General features: G+C 41.1%; 1 protein-coding gene across 1 annotated transcript in view; it reads right to left on the bottom strand.

Annotated features, from left to right (window-relative positions):
• RpL9 (ribosomal protein L9) overlaps nucleotides 1–22,089 on the bottom strand; it is a 42,653-nt gene that overhangs the window by 5,022 nt on the left and 15,542 nt on the right. The window contains exons 3-4 of the mRNA XM_080286147.1: nucleotides 20,413–20,535; nucleotides 6,876–7,089 (exon numbers count right to left, since the gene is read on the bottom strand). Of these exons, the coding sequence (XP_080142273.1) occupies nucleotides 6,876–7,089; nucleotides 20,413–20,535 (337 nt within the window). The remainder of the gene's footprint in view (nucleotides 1–6,875; nucleotides 7,090–20,412; nucleotides 20,536–22,089) is intronic.

Raw genomic sequence — 22,089 nt, 5'->3', positions numbered from 1 at the left:
TATACACGTGAAGTCAGCGAAATCTTATGGAGGGAAAAGGGTTTTGTGTGTATGTGTGTGGATACCATACGCAAGGAAAAACGTCAAAACACTAAGTTCTTTGTAGAATGTGTACCTTTTTATTTTCATAGAGGAAACTTTTGTTACTTTACAAACCTTTCAGGCCGATGACGTTCCTTGGTACTTTTTTCCAACATCCTTCACTACAAAACATTTCCTAGTTAAATGGCAAAGGTATCATTGCAGTTAACCCCTTAAACGTGGATCGTCGCGTTTGCGACGCTCGGCGAAAAGGACATAATGGCGGATCGTCGCGTTTGCGATTCTAGTAAATTTTGAATAACCGCGGGCAAGCAGGCTCCAGCTGGTATTGTCTATCAGTACCACCACCCTCTAGCTACAACTAGCATACTTTACCTTTGTACTACTGACCTCAGTTGTTGCCAAGTATCGCATTTTCCCCCTGTCCCCCCCCCACCACGGCCCGGCCAGCCTGGCTGTGATACATGGCAGCGCTCTGAGCGCTCAGAACTGTAAATCTGCGCTCTCCTCTCACAAGCAGTTTATGCTACTAGGAAACGCTTGTTTCCCCAGTTGTAACACTAGCTTTTTTTCTCACGGTTTGCCCCTGTTTAGCGTCAGTTTACTGCAGGCTTTCAAAGTGACATTATGGCGAGTTCTAGCTCTTCCCAGTCAGTGCAAGCAGCCGACAGGAACGAGAATAAAGTGGCAGGCATAAGGCAGAATAAAAAGCACGCTGTGGTGATCTTTTGGGAATTAATATGATTGAAAATAATGTAGTATACATGTTTTTAGCTGTGAAAATGGAAATGTTTAAGTGACGGGAAGACCGCCGGCACAGTGCAAGTCGGCCGTACGCTCCCTTGATTTTAGCCGTATTTTCAGTGCTTACTGTACAAATACGGATTCCTAACTACCTTTACGTTGTAGTATAAAGTTTACTGTGACAGAATGAGGCTGTGGTAGAGGGGAAACCGGGTTGCTGGAGGTGTGAAAGTGAAGATTTGGTTACCCAACTTTGCAAGTCTCCACAAGTCCTTGGGTAGTCCACGAAGGCTCAACACCTGTCTCTGGAGAAAGCTGAATGTAAGTACTATCTGCCATACCAAGTATAATGTTCTAGGGTTACCGTATTTCGCGGCATGTAAGACGCAGCATTGTGAAAGACGCACCCTAATTCTGGCAGGGCAGTTCTGTGAAAAAAAAGTTTGCCCCAACCAAGACTGCAGTAAGGTTTCTTGATAAGAGCCATTACCACACAGATACACACTCACCTTTCAGAATCTATTCATTACTGATCATCAGCCTTTGGTTTCTTTTTTAAATACAAAGAATGGTACAGGAAAAGAAAACAATGCCCTTTCTTGACAAAACGTGACTGATATGAGCCACTATCACTTAGATACAACACTCACCTTTCAGAATCTATTCAGTACTGCTCATCATCCTTTAGTTTCTTCTTTTATGTACAAAGAATGATACAGGAAAAGAGAAAACAAAACCCCATGTTAACAAAACGTGACTTCAAACCACGAGGCCATCTCAACTTTGTTGATAAAAATGTATCAGTATACTGATCTAAACACTGTTTTTAATATTTTATGAATTTAAAACCACAAATGAAGTCAAATAAACTCTATTCTTTCATTCACTGACGAAAACATAAAATACAATGAATGTTCACATCAGTTCATTTATCCTAAAAGAACCCCGTCATATTCCACACCTGTTACGGAATTTCCTCACATTGCCTTGACTCGAGCACAATATCAGACGACTACCATCATTAATCATGCACTCTAACTAACCTGTAATTACCTCCACAAATAATATAAAAAGGTAGCACTTGTAAATACACAAATTACAATGTTTTACAACCAAAGTTCAATATAGCAAGGCTGCTTGGGAACAGGATAGACAGCTGTTTTTACTCTCTTCTCTCAGTATCACTCCTTCACTGTCAGCTATGTTTGCCTTGCAGCATCAACAATTAAAAATGTATGCTTCACTGATCATAATTTACTATAAACATTCATTTCAAAACATACTATGGTGAAAACATCCATTGTTACACCTTAGTAACACTGCTGCCTCCCAGTCGCTAGACAGCAGTCTCTACCCCTTCCTCTCAGTATCACTTCCTCACTGTCAGCAATGTTTCCCTTGCAGCATCAACAGTTAAAAATACGTTCTTCACTGATCACAATTTACTAAAAACAGACATTCATCTCAAAACATGTCGAGAATGGTGAAACTATCTCTTAGCAACACTGCTGCATCCCAAGCGCTAGACAACTGGCTCAACCCTCTTCTCCCAGTATCACTCCCTTACTGTCAGCTGTTTTCCTTGCAGCATCAACAATTAAAAATGCATATTTCTCTTACCAGAATTTGCTAAAAACAGACATCCATCTCAAAACATTCGAGTACTGTGAAAACATCCATTTTTGGTCTTAACACTGCTGCCTCCTAGCCGCTAAGGTACACACACACACACGCACACATGTACACACCACATGCAACATTCGCTCACCTCTGAAACATTTACATCAGTCCGTTTTGGAGTACCCAGTGGCTTTATTATATGCCAAAAACATCAAAATGTATTTGGTTGTTCAATATAAATATCATCACTTAAGGACATGAAACATCTCAAACAATTTATTCATCCAAACATCGTCAGTGCAAGACTAAAGGTGTACAGCACCACTGATCCTAAATTTTCCATGGTTGCATCTGTCATGATCACCTAAAACCTATATTCACTTCATATTACTGACATGGTGAAAATTTCACTCGTCTTCAAATCCTGAGAATTCATCACTACTTCCCCCGAGTCCTGAAGCATCACTGGAAGTCATCACCTCAGTCATCATCACTGTTTCACTGTCACTTTCATACAGTAAATGGTCCTCAGTACCATCCATTGAATTGCTTATACCACACTTCATACGATTTTAACTTGGCAATCGTTTTAACTGAGCACAGGCGATATTCAGACTTGGAGCATTTGATACAGCCCACATTAACCTCCTCAGTACATGTTTCCTGAACTGAATAAAATCATATGGCGAGCATGAATAACTACCCTATAAAATACATTGCTGGGCTGAAGGGATTATAATAAGCGGATTATCAGTTCCCTAGCCTGACTTCCCACTTCTACTTCCTTAACTACACCCACACCAAACTCTCACCTACACCTTAGGATTCTGGTCGTTTCGGCCGTAATGTCCAAAATGGCAAACGATTTTACAACCTAACCTAACCTAACAAATTTGGACGTTACGGCCTAAATGATTCCCATTGCCGATCATGAGAGCTTTGCTTAGGCAGCACAGATGCAGAGAGTGAATGTTGTCAATCATTCTGATCGCTTCGTCTGCTAAGAATACAGCAGAAATGGCGGACGCTGATATGAATGCCCGTCAGGCACTGCTATTTCAGATATTGCATCAGTTATGCTACTCAGTGAATTTTATCCTATTTTCATAACAAAATACTGTAACTGGGTGTGCCCTGAGTTGCATAGACATTGCTAAAGTACTTCACTTAGCTGAAAAAGTGAAGCTGTAACTTCGTTAGCTTGCTAGAGTAGGGTGTACGCTAGACACTAAACTGCTAAGTTGCTAAACCACTAAACCCCTTGACGGTATTGGCCAGTTGAGCTGAAAACAATCCCGTGAATGCTTTGTGTTCTTGAACTTGCATGTTTTAATATCTGCTGCATATATACACTCACAAAATATCACAAAAGTAACTGACCTAATTAGGGTTACTGAATTTCCATACGTGACGAAAGTCTGTTTTGATGACTTGGCAGTTTCACTAGCCAGCATCTCTCCAGCATGACTGCTTTGCTAGTTAGTGAATGGATGGCAAGCAAAGTGGTCATGATTGCCTTTCAGAAGGTTAGCAGACAGTTCACCAGTGAGCACATTAGCTTGCTAGAGTAGGGTGTACGCTAGACACTAAACTGCTAAGTTGCTAAACCGCTAAACCCCTTGACGGTATTGGCCAGTTGAGCTGAAAACAAACCGTGAATGCTTTGTGTTTTTTAACTTGCGTGTTTTAATATCTGCTGCATATATACACTCACAAAATGTCACAAAAGTAACTGACCTAATTAGGGTTACTGTATTTCCATACGTGACGAAAGTCTGTTTTGATGACGGCAGTTTCACTAGCCAGCATCTCTCCAGTATGATTGCTTTGCTCGTTAGTGAATGGATGGCAAGCAAAGTGGTCATGATTGCCTTTCAGAAGGTTAGCAGACAGTTCACCAGTGATCATGTACGTTAGCTTGCTGGAATAGTGCGGATGCTAAACTGTTAAATTGCTAAACCGCTAAATATCTTCACGATGTTAGCCAGTTGAGCTGTAAACAAACCCGCGAAAGTTTTATGTGTTTCTGATCTCGGGTGTTTCTTAAATCTGCTGCATATACACACTAGTGAATATTATTTTTAAAAATAAAATCAAGTCTGCATACTGTAGAAAACACCTGTGGTTGCTAAGCATTGAGATCATCATCTTTATACGAGTTTCTTCTCAGTGAAGCCTAACTAACCTGCCTTAGTCTAACGTGCAGGACGCATGGGGATATTTTAAGGTAACTTTGAGACAAAAAAGTGCGTCTTATATGCCGCGAAATACGGTAATCTCTGATTTTTGGCTAATATTTTCCTACAGGTACTCAGACCGCGATACAACCCTGCCACTCGGGGGGGGAACGACTGTACACAACCGCGTTTAAGGGGTTAAGTAAAAGTTTTGTTGCTTCGATTAGCGAGAGAGCCTGACATGTTTACCCTACATTGGCACGGCAAAGATTGGCTCAGAACTCCTACTCGGGCCGAAGGGTGAGTGGGCATGGCCAAGGGGGCGGGGCACAAGAGAAACTGGCTAACGCGACCGGTATATCTCTCCCCCATACTTCAGTATTTCACCACACACTCCATGAATTCCTGGGGCTTTCCCCAATTTGACTTTCTTCATTGCTTCCACAACTTCTATCCAACTGATTTCTTCCTCTCTTCTCACCTCCCTCCTTCTCCCAGCCATTCCCCAGCCACTTATACTTGCATGACTTCCGTTCTCTATGTTCAACAATTCCTTAAAGTGTTCTCTCCATCTGCTCACTTTTTCTCCCTTCTCCACTAGTAATCTACCATTTTTATCTTCCACTCCCCTACTAACTTCACTACCATCCTGTCTTACTCTCTTCACCTCACTCCAGAACATTTTCTTACAGTCCCTCCACTATACACTCAAATTCCTCATCCACTCTCTTCTTACTCTCTTATTAATCTTTTCACCTCTCTCTTCCTTTCTACATGTAACTCTCTCTTCCGCCTCTCAACTTCTTCCACGCCCCTATTTCTCATCCATTCATTGTATGCTTTCTTCTTTTGTGCCACAGCCTGTCTCACCTCTTCATTCCCTCATGCTGTTCCTTGCACCCCCATCTGTCTTCTCTTCACCCCACACACCATATCACATACTGCACATATTTTTTCTGTGAATATCTTGCTCACACCTTCCGCGTCCCCCACCTGCTCCAATTCATTTTTACCCAATCATTCCTCCACTTCTCTCTTATATTCTGCCTTTTTCTCATCCTCTTGTAACCTTTCCACTCTCCTTGCAACTACTCCTTCTTCCCGTCCTTCCCTTCTTCTATTTCTCCATCTTACTTGGATCTTGATTCTGGTCACCACCATATAGTGGTCAGAAAGTCCACTCCCCCAACCTCTATAAGCTCTTACATCCATTACACATCTTCACATCCTTTCATCCACACACACATAATCAATGATTGCTCTCCTTTCATTCAGTTCACCACCCACCCTTCTCATCACTCGCCATGTATACCCGTGGATCATGTTGTGCTTGAAGAGGGTATTGGCTATCACCAACCCCCTCCCGGCACAAATGTCCACTAATGCACTGCCATTCTCATCTATTTCAGCAGGCACATCCCACTCACCAACTATTCCATCCACCTTCACATTTTATGGCCCATGAATACTTCCTAAAAAGACAGTACTGGACGATACATAAGCCCTTTTGGGTACAGCGTGCTGTTCTCACCACGCGATGATGACAACAACTTTGCCGTGTGCTGAACAGCACATAACTATACAGGGTAAATGCACAGTTTAACTGTTTAGGAGTATTTTTCACAGAAAACAGGAAAAAAATAATTGAAAAAAAATAAATAAAAATAATAATAACAAATAACTGAAGAACCAGTAGGAACGGCTGATTCTGTGGGGAAAGCAAGAAAGATCTTGAAATAATTTCCCAGATAAATCGACAAATATGCAAACCCATGAATATTGGGGGTTGACAGTACTGTAGCGTAAATTTTTGAAGACCATTTGTTCTCGATCCATCCATCCATCATCCAATCCTACGTTGCTCCATGAAGAGCATAGGAGCTCAAGGGCTAGGCAAGTTGGTCCTGACATTTAAGATGAGAGTGACCAGCCTCACTCATCCCTGAGTGGCATTATGTGAGCAATAAACTCCAACCGTCCCTTGGACATAAACCTTCACCAGCTCAAACCGATTGGAGCACTGTACTTACCCACTAAACCACCAGTCGCCAAAATTTGGTTATATGGTTACCACCCAGCGTACTAAACAGTTTTCTGGTGCACAGGAAACCATTAGGCTTGTCACTCAGTGTAGTCACCCACTGGCAGAAGGAAGTGGAAAGAATGAAGGAAAGAAAGACAGAAGAGGGAGCGTAATGTCACCCGTAGGCAGAAGGAAGAGGAAAGAATGAAGAAAAGAAAGACAGATGAAGATTATTAAAAAATTCTTTTATAAACTACAAAATGACTTACCAGTTTGAGAGACTGCCTCAACATTGTTGCCCTCAATGACAAACTCATCCTTCTGTTTGGTTGAGGCAGAAATAGTTACACCTGGTGCCATGTCAACCTTACGAATGTACTTCTCGCCAAGGAAGTTACGGATTTCAACTGTCTTGTTGTTGTTTGAGATGACACAATTGATGGGGAAATGGGCATACACAGCTCGCATTTTGTACTGGAAGCCCTGCAAGAAAGACATCATCATCATCACCACCTACATCTCTTTCCCATACAGTATCATCCATTCAGACCTCTTTCCCACAATCTAACATCATCCGTTCATCCACACCTATTTCCCATACAATATTATCCACCAAGACCTCTTTCCCACACACTGTCATCATCCATTCATCCAGACCCCTTTCCCACATTCACCTCCTGATTAAAATTTTACATTATATATTCTTGTAAACATCCCTTGTATACTCTTTCACTAAAAGTTATTTCACAGTAACAGCTGTTGGGCTATGAGCTATTTATATATATATATATATATATATATAAAAAGGGGGGGGGGCCTCAAGTTCAACCCTGGCAATCACAAAAGCAATTATGGTTTATCACTAACTACGATTCAGACTAACAAGTCCCCCCTTCCCTTTATTAGCAAAACTTATTCAAGTTTTACGCTGATGCATTTTTGTATAACATTCTATCAATCATCCAGTCCTTCACTACACCAAAAGAAACCTATGAAAAAATTTAAGGCAATGGTGACCAGTTGCTCATCCCTGAGTGGCATTATGAGATATTCCAAACAACCCTTGGATATACAGTAAATCCTTATGGTCCACATCCATTTGAAGTGCCTATCATCCTGCATTTTATTATGTGGTTAACACCCACAGTAGTATATGGTTTCCTGGGCTACAAGAAACCATACGCCTTGTTATTTAGTGTAGTCACCAGAAGGTTGTTCAACATTAAGAGAGTTTAAGGCGAGCGTCCCAACATACCAGTCTATCTCCTTACACCTTGGGATAAGCGTCAAGTGTTTAAGGAAAGGTTCATGTTAGAAACTTATACATAAAATAAGGAATATAACTGTATGTCAGGTAAATGGTGACATGTGGAGGTGCATGGTTGGAGGACTACAGGCCGTGAAGCCTAAGCCCAAAGTCGGACACAAACACATCTTGTTTTTAATGCATCAAAGCCTCAGTTCTTACACCTATCAACCTGACAAAATCTTCCACAGGAGTACCCACTAATGTTTAATAATATCCAGCTTAATCCTGCATCATCTTTAAACATTCTTGGCATTTCATTCTCTCGGGACTTATCTTGGAAAGATCATATTACATCTCTTGCAAAATCTGCTTCCAAGACAGTAGGTGTGCTAAGCCGACTCCGTACTTTCTTTGCCCCTGCACAGTCATTGACTTTACACATGGGATTTATTTGCCTGTGTAGAGTACAAGTCTCATGTGTGGGAAGGCTCCCCACATATAGCTTTTCTCAACATGGTGAAAACAAAGACTTTTCATCTCATTAACTCTCCTCCTCTTACTGGCTCCCTTCAACCTCTGTCTCTTCACTGCACTGATGCATCTTTATCTCTTTTCTATTGCTACTTCAATGGTCACTGCTCCTCTGAACTGTCTGCTTGCATCCCTTCACCTCTACGACTGGCGCGTAGCACCTGTCTAGCAACAAACTCTCATCCCTTTTCTGTCAAACTCTCTAATGCATGAGTTAACTGTTACTCCCAGTCCATAATTTATGCAACGGGTTAGCTCTGGAACTCTCTCCCTTTGTATTTCCTACTGCCTATGATCTCCCGCCTTTCAAATGCAGTGTGTCCAGGCATCTCAAAATGAATGGATCCCAAATTTGACTCTCTTTTGTATTGTTTTTGCTTTTTTCTTGGAAGGAATGGTTTGCGGGCTCCTGGCCTTTTGTTCCTTCATCTTCACATTAAAAGAGAGAGAGAGAGAGAAATTAGAAAAGATGGTAAGAAAAGTTTGGGTAAATCACCTGGAGAAACAACAGAAAGACAGTTTGGTTTTACAAAGGGAAAATCATGTGTTACTAATCTATTAAGCTACTATGACAGAGTTGCAGAAACATACCAGAGAACAGAAGGATGGCATTTGACACAGCACCACACCAATGACTTTTATGGAAACTGTACCAACAAGGAGGAATCCAAGGTATACTGTTGAATGCAAGATTTGCTCAGAAAATGGGAAATGAGAACAGCACTAAGGGGAAATTACTTATCATGGAGAGAAGTGACTAGTGGAGTCCCACAGGGCACAGTGCTGGCACCAATTATGTTTTAGACACTGACAGCAACAATGGAAATGGAAGTTATCTAAATGTTTGCTGATGATGCAAAAATACAAAGAAGAATTACAAACAGAGACTCTTGCAGGGAGCTACCAGAAGAATTAAATAAGCTTCATGAATGGCGCAACAGATGGCAAATGGAATTCAGTGTGGATATATGCCATGTAACCAAGTTTGGGGGGGGAAGGGGGGGGGGGAGATTATAAGCTTGGAAGTTCAACCCTACACATAGCAGGAATGAAGAACCACCTATGAGTGATTATCAATAACAGACTATCTCCAGCTGACCATATAAATGAGAAGGTACGAAACATGTGCACACTGCTTGCAAATATGAGAGTAGCATTCACATATATAGATGCAGACATGCTGAGAAAGATAATCACATCATTCATTATACCAACCTTCCAGTCTAGGCTATGAAGAACGACTAGAAAAATTTAATCAACCAACGTTACAAGAGAGAAGGAATGAAGAGACATGATTATGCTACATAAATGCATCAGAGGAAAAAGAGAAAATATACATGAGTATATAACCTATGGGGAAGCAACAGCTAGAAGACACTGCAAAAACTGCATAAAAAGAGAGGTGATAAAGACATATGTTAATTAAGATTCCCAAACAGGGTAACTAATCAGTGTAGACCTGAGTTAATTAAGATTCCCAAACAAAGCAAGTAATCAGTGGAATGCATTATCAAATGAAATAGTGTGTGCCAAAACTTTATAAATTTGAGGATATTTACGATAAAAATAGTTCAAAACAGGGACAGTATGAGCCTGACTCATTCCTATAAAGGTACCTTTAGGTACAAATACACACATATGCCCACATTCACAAAGTTGTAAAGCAAATGTTAAGTCATAACAATGCTAGCAGTCACTGGGGCTGGAAATAACAGCATTGACATTGGCCACTCCTTAGCACACAGGAAAAGTTCCAAATCCCTTCAATCTCTCAGGATGTACGATTTTTTTTTTTTTTTTTTTTAAATAACAGAACAGAGGAAGGAAAAACAAATGGGGAAAAAAAAAATAATCCATACACCTGATTACTGGTGTCCTCTGTTCATAAAATATCTGTAACAGTTAGACTTGAACAGTTGTGGGTTGAAATTTGGAGGAAAACAACTCTGGGGAAGCGAGTTCCTGAGAGATGCAGTTCGGGGAATGAAAGAATTCTGATAGGCAGAAGTTCTGCAATATGGTTGAGTGACATTCCAGTCATGAGCGCTACCAGATGCCCGTGTAGCATGAGGGAAGGCATGGAGAGGCGGCACCATGGACGCAACCTCGTCTGAGCACTTGCCAAAAAAATATCTGTAAAATAATGCAAGGGAGGCAACATTCCTTCTTACTTGCACGGGAGGTAGTTTATATGTAATGGCGGGGTTGTTAATGATTCTAACAGCTTTATTCTGAATTTTGTCCAGTTGTCTCAATGCAACCTCTCCACAACCATTCCACAAGGGTGAGCAATATTCAAGCTGAGAGCGCACATGACTCTTATAAATTATAGCTAACTGCTCATCAGTGAAGAGGTTACGGACTCTGTACAATAATCCAAGTTTCTTTGAGGCGGCCTTAGCAAGTGATCTGACATGAGAGGTCCAGTTGAGGGCACTGTTAAGTGAGATACCAAGAATTTCAATACTATTGGAGATGGGAATATTAGTAGCACTGAAGGTAATGTACGAATCTGGTAATACAGTATCTGTCTATTAGTAAACTGTATATATTTAGTTTTACTAGCATTAAAAGAGACAAGGTTGTTTTGTCCCCATTCACTGATTGTAGCTAGATCTTGTAGCTAGATCTTGATTTATGGAGATGGCTGTACTGAGTTGACAGGTAGAGATATTAGACTTTGTAAATGGATGTCTGAGTGTGAATGAACTATGTAGTGTTGAGTCATCTGCATATGAGTGAACGGGATTGTGAGTGACAGATAAGAGATCATTAATATGAACCAGAAATAGGGTTGGCGCCAGAACTGATCCCTGCGGCACGCCGGCGTTAATTGAGTGGAAATTCGAATATACATCATCTACCTTTACTCTTATTTTCCTGTCACTAACATAAGAAGAAATCAAAGGAACAAAAGACATTAGTCCATAGCAAAGGAGTTTGGACAGCAGGGAACGGTGCCATACTCTGTCGAAAGCTTTAGAGATATCAAGAGCTACTGCATGAGTTTCTCCAAAAAGATCAATTGATTGATGGATGGTATGAGTTAAGAGATTGAGTATGTCAATGGTGGATCTTTCGTGGCAAAAACCGTATTGTCTATCACTAATTAAGTTGTTGGATTAAAGATGTTTAACAATATGCTTATTAATTAGAGTTTCAAATACCTTACCAAGAGAAGATGTGACAGCTATTGGTCTGTAATTGGAGGGGTCAGACGAACTTCCTTTCTTCGGAACTGGGTGGATATTGGCTTCTTTCCATGAATTTGGGAGTAAAGAAGTACGTATGCATAGTCTGAATAATTTGGCTAGGACAGAGGCAAGTTCAGGGGAACACTTTCTCAAAACAATTGGAGGAATTCCATCTGGGCCTGGAGCTTTGTTGGTAAGTAAATTGTCTAGGATGGATTTTACGAATCTTGTCTGTATTTTAAGTGGGGCAATTTCGGGAGAATCAAGTTCCAGTACTGAGACATTCTGGCTGGTATCATCTATGGTAGAGTTTCTTGCAAAGGTACTAGCAAAGATATCTGCTTTCCCACGTGGGTCATTTGTAATAATGCCATCTGAAGATTTTAGCGGGGGAATGGAAGATGACTTCTGGTATCATCTATGGTAGAGTTTCTTGCAAAGGTACTAGCAAAGATATCTGCTTTCCCACGTGGGTCATTTGTAATAATGCCATCTGAAGATTTTAGTGGGGGAATGGAAGATGACTTGTTAAAGTTATTATTGAAAGAATTACGAGCTGACCAGAATATTCTATTGTCATTAGGGTTGTTAAGTAGTTTTGATGTTTGCTTTTGAAGAAAGTTTGATTTAGATAGATTTAATACAGCTTTTGCATGATTTCTAGCAATTTTAAATTGGGAGAGTGATTCAGATGTTTTTGATTTTAAGTAAGAGTTATATGCTAATGACTTTTGGGCTGTTGCTCTGGCACAATTGCCATCAAACCATTTTGGAGAGTTTGATCTTTTAGTGAACTGTTGACTTGGTATGAATAAATCCATACCAGCTAGTATTAAGTCACAAATGTGGGACTGGGTAGTATTGGGATCACTAGAGAAGAAAGACTGCCATGGAACATCAGCAAGATAATTTCTAAATCCATCCCAGTCTGCCCTGTCAAAGTGCCATCGGGTCACCCTGACAGGTTCAGAATGGGGAGGTGTAGGAGGGTTAACTAATGAGGCTTTGACGAGATTGTGGTCAGAGGATCCAAGTGGTGACAGTACCTCTATCCTGTATTGATCTGGATTATTTGTCAAGAATAAATCCAAGAGATGGGCATTATGGTCAGGATTATCAGGTATTCTGGTTGGTTGCTTTACCAACTGGGTGAGATTAAACGATTCCGCAAACAGCTCGCATTCTAGACCAGCATCGTCAGTCCGGGCAGAATGCAATAACCATTCAACATTGTGTATGTTAAAATCACCCAAAATGGTAATTTCATTGCCAAGGGCAAGGTCAAGGTTACTCAACTGAGTGGATATGGAATCAAATACACTGGGTTCCGAAGAAGCATTGGGGGAACGATAAACTACACAGATATATTTGGTAATGTTTTGGCAATTTAATTTATATAATGAGTAATCAAAACTGGATGAAGTGAAGTTTAAAATAGTATCAACTGCATATTGGGATTTGATATAACAACAGGTGCCGCCCTTGTTTCGAAAGTTTGTAAGGATATGGTAACCGGGAAAACAAAATGGAGATACAGTAATCCCGCATTTTTTGCGGATTTTTTGTCTACGGTTTTGCCCTCTCGCGGATTTTCTTAGCATTAATAAGTTCAACAAAAATATCCTTGAATATACAGAAAAAAAAAAAAAAAAAAAAAAAATGAAATTCCCGCAGCTTCCAATTGTAGCGCGGTAAACTCACGCCACCCTCTGTCCCTTTCCCGTGGCCCCTCTACCAGTGTTACCATATCTAGCATAATTTTATTCTTTTAGCATAATTTTGATCAAATTTTCGAGTCAGGAATATTTTTTTAGCATATTAGAAGTTTTAGAATCCTACCTACCTACCTACTGCCCGACGCCTCAATCCCGTTTGGGGTGGCCACAAACAAATCGCCTCCAAGTCGCCCTGTCCCCCGCCATTTCACTGCCCTGCTCCCAACTCACACCCCCCTCTCTCATATACCTCTCCACCCCATCCCTCCATCTCATCCTCGGTCTCCCCCTCCCTCTTCCACCCTCCACCTCACTCACATACACTCTCTTTGTCAGTCTTTCACCCTCCATCCTCTCCACATGGCCAAACCACCTCAGTGTGTTCCTCACAACGCTTCCTATCACATCCACATCCACACCACAACGTTCCTTTATATCCTCATTCGTCAGCCTGTCTCTCCACGTGACTCCACAGGCTCCTCTTAAATAACTCATTGCCACTGCTCTCACTCTTGACTTGTGTCCTTCCAACAATGTCCAAGCTTCACTTCCGTACGTTAGAGTTGGTATCACAATACTGTCATGTAGTAACTTTTTTACTTCCATGCTCACTTCCCTGTTTCTATCACTGCTTTCAAGGAACCAGCAACCTTTCTTCCCTGCTGTACCCTTTCAAGCACTTCACCCTCCAAACCTCCATCCTTACTCATCACACTACCCAAATACTTAAACGTACTCACATTTTCCAATTCCTCACCATCCAACCTCGCTGTACATTCACTGACTTCACCTCTCTCAAAGACCATCACTTTACTCTTCCCTACATTCACCTTTAGGTTCCGTTTCTTACACACTCTCTCAAACTCATCCACCAAGCCTTGCAGCTCCCCTTCGTCTTCACTCAACAACACAGTATCATCTGCAAACAACAGTACAGGGAGTTTCCAAACACTATCCTCTCTCACCAGGGCCACTCCAACATCCACTACCCTACCTTGTACCTATTTTATTACCCCATCCATGTACAGATTGAATCATTCTAGCATAATTTAGAATGGAATGGAATATTTTTAGAATAATTTTATAAAAGCTACAAATCAGAGAGAGAGAGAGAGAGAGAGACGAATAAGGTAAGATGTTTGAATAGTTGGTTACTTTCAGTTTGGGCTTGGTTGGGTTGGATTAGGTTAGGTTAGGTTGGATTAGGTTAGGTTAGGTTAGGTTTTAGGTTAGGTTCGGTTAGGTTAGGATAAGTTTGAGCTTTGTACTTTACCCATGAAACCTAGGTTTTTCCGATGGATTTTGGTATGATTCATTCGATTTTCAGCTTCATTTCAGTCGGAAATGACCATTTTCTGTGTTTCCCCCCCTCCCTATAACCCCCGATTCCCCAAAGATCCCTCATTATTTCAGGGGGATGGGGGGGGGGGTCATCTCAAAATCTGGTTATTTCCGACGGAAATGATGCTCAAAATCGAACGAATCACATCAAAATCCATCAGAAAAACGTAAGTTTCGTGGGAAAAAGCAGTATGGGTAGATACCGATATTTATCCTCTTACTGTATGTAGGTTCATTTTAATATTTTCATAGTAAACAATATATAATTAATATGTTGCATGAATATGTATAGAATTTTATCATTTAGCTTCAAGTTAGCATAATTCATTTTTTACTTGGAACAAATATGCTCAATCTAGCATAATTTTTTCATTGCCCTAGCATAATTTCGTTGTTTGGATATGGCAACACTGCTCTCTGCCTCGCATTCTTCAGTCCACGCCTGACTGCCTTAAGTGGCTGTTGTGGTTGTAACCACACTATGATATGAGCCTCTTGCCTCCCACTTGCTTTCCACATGGCCCCAGGACGTAAGCCAGCCTCACCAAAGGCTAATAATACAATTAGTAAGAACTCCAAAGTGACAAAACGATCAAAATATGACCTTAGCAGAGAAAATTGTGTTACTGGACAAGCTAAGAAACGACCGTGCGAGTGTTTGCTATCACCAGTTAATGCATCTTTTTATTTTGTACTGTTTTGTTAATAAATATGTAGATAATTGTGTATTACAGTACGGTGTTTACGTTTTTCCTTCATAATGGAGTATGTGCTTTCAATTTTGTAAGAAGGTATTTCGGGATGAGTATGGAGGTTTCGGGACAATTCGCAGTCACAACAAACGCAAAACAATTCGCCTTCATTAATGAAGATAGCTATGGGTGACGCTAGAATATAATTCAAAGGCGACTACAGCGAGGAAGAAACAAGTTAATTATTGACTAAAGGTGCAACTAATAAATAATATCCAGAACCTACGCTACTGAACATAGACTTTGCTGGATCCCCCTGAAATATAGTTATTAAAGTATTGATTAATAATAAGTATATTGATGAAAGTATTGATTAGTATATTTATAGTATGGCGGGGAATCGTCCAGGGTGCGAATTGTTCTGAAGGGGAATCGTCCATGTTTTGACGGGGAATTGTCTCGCAATCAGTATGGACATGGACTGTGTGATGGGCAACATGTTGGACACAAGTGCAAGTTTTCAATTGTTAATTGAGTATTCGCGGAATTGACTTTTCGCGGGGGTTACAAGAACGTAACTACCGCGAAATATGCGGGATTACTGTATATCGGTAGAGGGTGAGATTTGTGGTTCTGTGAGGAAAAGGGCCAAAGGGGATATGGACTGAAGGAAAAAATGAACTGAGTTTAAATTTGTGGTAAGGCCACGGATGTTGGTAAAGAATAAGGCCGCACCGTCACCTCTTCGCCGACGAGCATTCCCGGAAATAGCAACAGTCGCTGCCGGCACAGTCGCTTGATGACAACCGGGAGGACCCTGTACCTCCAGCCCTGCCCTGCCGGTGGTGGCAATCCGAGGTACCACCTCATTTGATTGTAAGATTGCAGCGGCCATTACTAAAGATGTGAATAGAAGGTGTGATATGTTATGCGCATGTAGTGTGGTGTAGACAGTTGAAGGTAGAGGTATTATGAGAGCATGCTGGCCTACTCTCTGTGTAAATGAATGCACTGAAAATGTTCAGAAAAGGGAGATGGTCAGGATCAAGTCCTGAGGGCTGGTGAAACGGGAGCTCCAGCTCTCCCTATCACCAGCTTGCCATCAACCTCGGGAGTACTGCCCTGTTCGACTGGTGCTACAGTCTACTCCTCACTTTACACAGCACAACTAATTCATGATGTCCATCTTTGTACATTAAAAACTTAAATAAACCTGTTTAAATGCAATAACTTCATACCGTTCCTTTACCTGGAAGCAGATGAGGGAGCTGTCATCATCAAGTTATTGTATTTTCTCCCTCTTTCTTTTAACCTGCCCCATCCCGACCACTTTTCCACCACTGACTCCCTCCAATTCAGACCATTTTTGGATTTTTTTTTTTTTTTTTGGCTCAAACCTCCGCTTTTGGTGAGAAACATCGAAAATTCATAGAGAAATCGCTCACCTGAGGTTTAAAATACTCGATACAGGTAGGAGTACCGTACCTCCTTACCTTACTGGGTTTTCTAACAGGCTGGCACCAAAGAAAACGAGTTCTATGGGAGGATAACTATTTCACACCACTCATAAACGGTATTTATTTATTTACTTGGTACGAATTTCTATGTAGTACGAGAGTATATTGGTTTTCAAGCAGTTATATAGGCATTAAAAGCATTGTTTCACTCACTAACTCATTACCATACCTGACCTTTTTTTGCCACATTACCTGGTCATCATTTCTGACTGTTTCTTCCTCTAATGCTATGTAAAGTTTGTCCTCCACATTGTCATTGATTGAGGAATCACTCTGGCCCTGAATTTTGTACCGTGGCATGACATGGCTTAACTGGCCAGGTCACTGATAACAGGTGAATTGCTGAGACAATGGCATGCAGGGGGGGGGAGGAGGTCATGCTGAGTAAGGCATTGTCCCTGCCTGGTATCTTGTAGAGGAAGGTGTCACGTGTATATGTACCAAAAATCACTCGCGAAAATTGAAAATTGTGCAAATTAGGGACCTTGCAATTGATTCGCGTTTATGTACGTCGACGGGATTGGCAGTGATAAAACGTGTGGATGTTAAAGAACGTCGACGGGACGCCGCGGGTTAAGATGCCATCAAGCCTGCTTGTCACCACTGATGGCTTACACTATAATGATGGTAATACTAGCTCTACCACCTTAATGGCTACATTCATAGACCATGAAACATGCAGAACTATGATACTATTACTTAACCACTTGCAAACTAATTACTATATAGCACCAAGTGGGTTCAATCTCCAAGTGGTAACTGGAGGTCTTCTGACTGTGTAGTGTAACTTAGTAAGTAGTTTAGTAGTTAAACGAGAAATGGCCAAGTCTGGGGGTCCCAACAGAATTGGAGCACCCACAAACTGGAAAAAGATGCCACTGCTCACCAGATAACTTAATGTACTTGTAAAATGCAAAAGTGGGGTCAACTTGAATTACCCTCTGTTATACAATATTTGTGTTACTTTACTGAAAATGGGATATTTATTGATTTATCTACACATAATACTGGAGAAAAAATGGCTTCTTTATCAAAATATAGTAGAAACAGAAGGTGGCGTCCATCTCAGTCTAGGGGCAGTTTACGTGCAATTATTATGTTGCCTGAGTATTGATCACTGCCATGGTTTTAGGTGGTGAATGTATATCTGTTAGGAAAAATGATGAATGGGTATAATGCAAGTGTATCTTGCATAAAAAATACAAGAAATATGGTACTTAAACAATCAAAGATCGTATGAACCCAATGAGCTCATTAAGAGGCTCTTTCCCATGGGTAGCATGGTGCAGTTTGTGTGCCCGCCGCCAGGGACTGATGTGTATACACCACACTTGACACCCGTGCCTTTAGAAATCAGCCGATGATTCCGAAAAATACAGTGCCATGGTCCGCCGCGCAGCTAAAATATGTGGAGAAACAGACTGTACCAGAACTGAGACGTCCTCGCAAAGCAAGAGGAATACCATGCCTTTAAAAATTCGGGTCGCTGATCTTGGCCCCTTAAGATTTCAGCCATACATTTTGTACTATTATTAAGTGTATAATGGACAGAATCATGTCAGGATTTGCCAAATGAAAGATTACAATCTTCGGAAATTGTACGATAAAGTTTTCCAACAAGTGGGATTCATAAAACTTGGTAAAAATGTGCTGAACACACACACACACAATAGGCTTTTGTGGTTTTTAGTCAACTCTATGGAGAACTTTTCAGCGTAAATCTCATTTAGAGCATCAGTACAATATCTAAGATGAATATAATACTGGTATAATGCTTTATGCATGAGTAATAATCCCGACTGGAAGTTTTTAAAAGGAAGGTACACAAGCTCTGAGCAGGTAGTGACTCCAGCCTATTTAGTGATTTGGCAAACACTGGCAACTTTCACGAGTTTGCGGGGGCTCTAACTGGTGATACAAGATCTAAACTGCTTCATTTAGTACCAGAAATAATCATCATCATCATCATCATCCAGACCTCTTTCCCCATCCAAGGGCAGGGTGAGGAGTAGCAATGTTCGGACAGCACAAACTTGCCTAATGCAATAGGCCATGCTTCCATTCACTCATCATTCAAGCCCCCGGAATCCTGGCTCTATCTCATACGCCAAAAACATTCACCACATTCTGCAGCTTCACACAACTGTATCCGATTGGGTCAATCCGGATGCTGCCATGCTCACAAGGGGTGCCAAAATCCCTGCATATGCATTTCTCCTCACAACATTCATCCAGACAGCTCGATCTCTTGTCAGTTCCCTAGCCTCACCGACTTCCAAACCTCTCTTCCTCACACACTCATCCACCATATCTCTCCACCTTCTCTTTGGCCAACCTCACCACCTTCAAATTCATTCAGGTATACCTTATTCACCACTCTATTGTTATCCATTCTTTCCACATGATCATACCATCTCAGCACACTCTCTTCGATTCTGGTGTCCACAGACTTCCTCACTCCACATCTTTCACAAATCACATTATTTCGTATCCTATCCACCCTCTGTACTCCTCATACATTCCTCAGCAGTCCCATCTCCACTGCTCTTACTCTTGACTTTTCATTTTCGTGCCACACCATAGTCCCACACCCATATGTTAAAGTTGGCACTAACACTCCTTCATGTAAGCCTCCAACAGCTGCAACACTCAAGCCTCTGTGTCTTATCAAGGCCTTCACTGCACCAGCTACTTTTCTTCCTTGGGTCACTCTACTTTCAACTTCTTTTGCACATTGTCCTCTCTTTTCTACAACTGTACCCAGGTATTTGAACTCTGTCACCAATTCCAGTCTCTCTCCATTCATTGTGACATCACACTGGGAGTCACCTTCTCTCTCAATAGCCATCACTTTACTCTTCTCTACATTTACTCTCAAGGCATGACACTCACAGACATCAGAAAAACTCTGCACTAGCCGACCAAGTTCTTGTCCGGTACTTGCAAGCAGTACTGCATCATCAGCATACAACAAATTGGAGATATTCCATCTATCACCATTCATTACCAATGCCATTCCTCTCTCCATTACTTGTGTTTTTACTTCTCTCATCACCTCATCCATATGTATATTGAACAACCATGGGGACATCACACAACCTTGTTGCATGCCCACATCGATCGTGAACCATTCACTTAGATGCTGATTAACCCTTACCATGCTTCGCTACCATAATAAAAACTCTTGACAGCACCTAGCAGCTTACCATCTACACCATACATGCACAAAACTTTCCAAATCCCTCTCTGTCTACTTTGTCGTCTGCTTTTTCCAGATCCATGAATGCCATAAACACCTTATGGTCCTTCTCACAAGCCTTCTCTGCTATCTGTCTCACAGCAAATACTTGATCCACACATTCTCTGCCACTCCTAAAGCCAACCTGTTCATCACTCACTGGACTTCTGATATCTCTCTTACTTTATAATAATTCTTCCATATACCTTCCCTACCACACTCAATAAACTTAAGTCACAATAAAATTAATAACAAAGGTAGCAAGACAAAGAGCGGGGAGTGGGAGTTACACTCTAGCAAGCATGTGCGAGGGTGGTGCGAAAACTTACATCAGTGACACCAGTGACCATGTTGGAGATGTGACTACACACAGTGCGGACAGCAGCAACCTCCTTGCGGTTACCAAACCACTTGTCCACAGTCACAATAGTCCCCTTCTTGGTTTTTTGGGCCTGCAATATTAGAGGTAATCAGTCATATCTTCTAAACAACTTTTGAGCCCAATATCTTGCTTAGTGATTTCAGGAAGAGAGTTCAAATGTCATGGATGATCACAGTAGGTTTTTTATCATCATATATAACAGCCTAAAAACCTACTCTTTGGAGATGCAGTTTATTCTGAAATGGAAAAATTCATATGTCAAGGATGACCACAGTAGGTAGTTTATCATAACAGCCTAAAAACCAATTCTCAAGAGATGCAGTTTATTCTGAAATGGAAGAGAATAAATAATGTATTATGTTCAGGCATCCCTCACTAAGTGCTTGGGTTGGAAAGCTGAAAAATGACCAATTATAACAATGTTACACTGACACAGGTTACGTCAGCTGAGAAATATGAGTGGTGGTCAACTGCCTGAGTTGAAATTGATGCTAAAAATTAGGCAGGCATGTGGAGGTGACATTCTTAAAAATTAAAAGTAATTCCTGTACTATCCCGACACCCACTATCCGGACTCCCCACTTACCGGACATTGTGGGCCTGGACCTCCCCCCCCCAAAAAAAAACCCTGCAATTTGAAATTGGCGCACAGCACCGAACAGCTGTGTTTATGCATGGCTCCTTCATCCCTTCCTTCCTCCCCCCTCACCATTTACCGCCTAACTACTGTCGTGAGTAGATGTTCATCGCAATGGATGCCGCACGTGCTCATTTTTGTGAACAAACAGTGAATAAACTGCAACACCTCGCCACTAGACCACATGGGAATTTACAGCGTTGTGCAGTGTTAAGAAATTAGAATTTAGAGTGCAAAAGATTAAGTGTGGAGTGCAAAGTGACGGTTGAAACTGGCATCGCGCAATCAAGAACAGAATGTGCAATGTTAAACAATTATAACTCACAGTGCAAAGAATTAAGCGTAGCACAACACTGGATTACAGTAATCCCGCATATTTCGCGGTAGTTAAGTTCTTGTAACCCCCCGCGAAAAGTCAATTCCGCGAATACTCTATTAACAATTGAAAACTTGCACTTGTGTGCACCATGCTGCCCATCACACAGTCCATGTCCATACTGATTGCGAGACAATTCGCCGTCAGACAATTCCCCGTCAAAACATGGACGATTCCCCTTCAGAACAATTCGCACCCTGGACGATTCCCCGCCATTCTATAAATATACTAATCAGTACTTTCATCAATATACTTATTATTAATTAATCAATACTTTAATAACTATATTTCAGGGGGATCCAGCAGTCTATGTTCAGTAGCGTAGGTTCTGGATATTATTTATTAGTTGCACCTTTAGTCAATAATTTATTTGTTTCTTCCTCGCTGTAGTCGCCTTTGAATTATATTCTAGCGTCACCCATAGCTATCTTCATTAATGAAGGCGAATTGTTTTGCGTTTGTTGTGACTGCGAATTGTCCCGAAACCTCCATACTCATCCCGAAATACCTTCTTACAAGATTGAAAGCACATACTCCATTATGAAGGAAAAACGTAAACACCGTACTGTAATACACAATTATCTACACATTTATTAACAAAAAGTACAAAA

Source organism: Coenobita brevimanus, chromosome 110, assembly GCF_032717465.1.
Source record: "Coenobita brevimanus isolate Jiangsu-jjx chromosome 110, ASM3271746v2, whole genome shotgun sequence".
Taxonomy (NCBI): Eukaryota; Metazoa; Arthropoda; class Malacostraca; order Decapoda; family Coenobitidae; genus Coenobita; species Coenobita brevimanus.
This window is presented reverse-complemented; position numbering and strand designations above follow the sequence as displayed.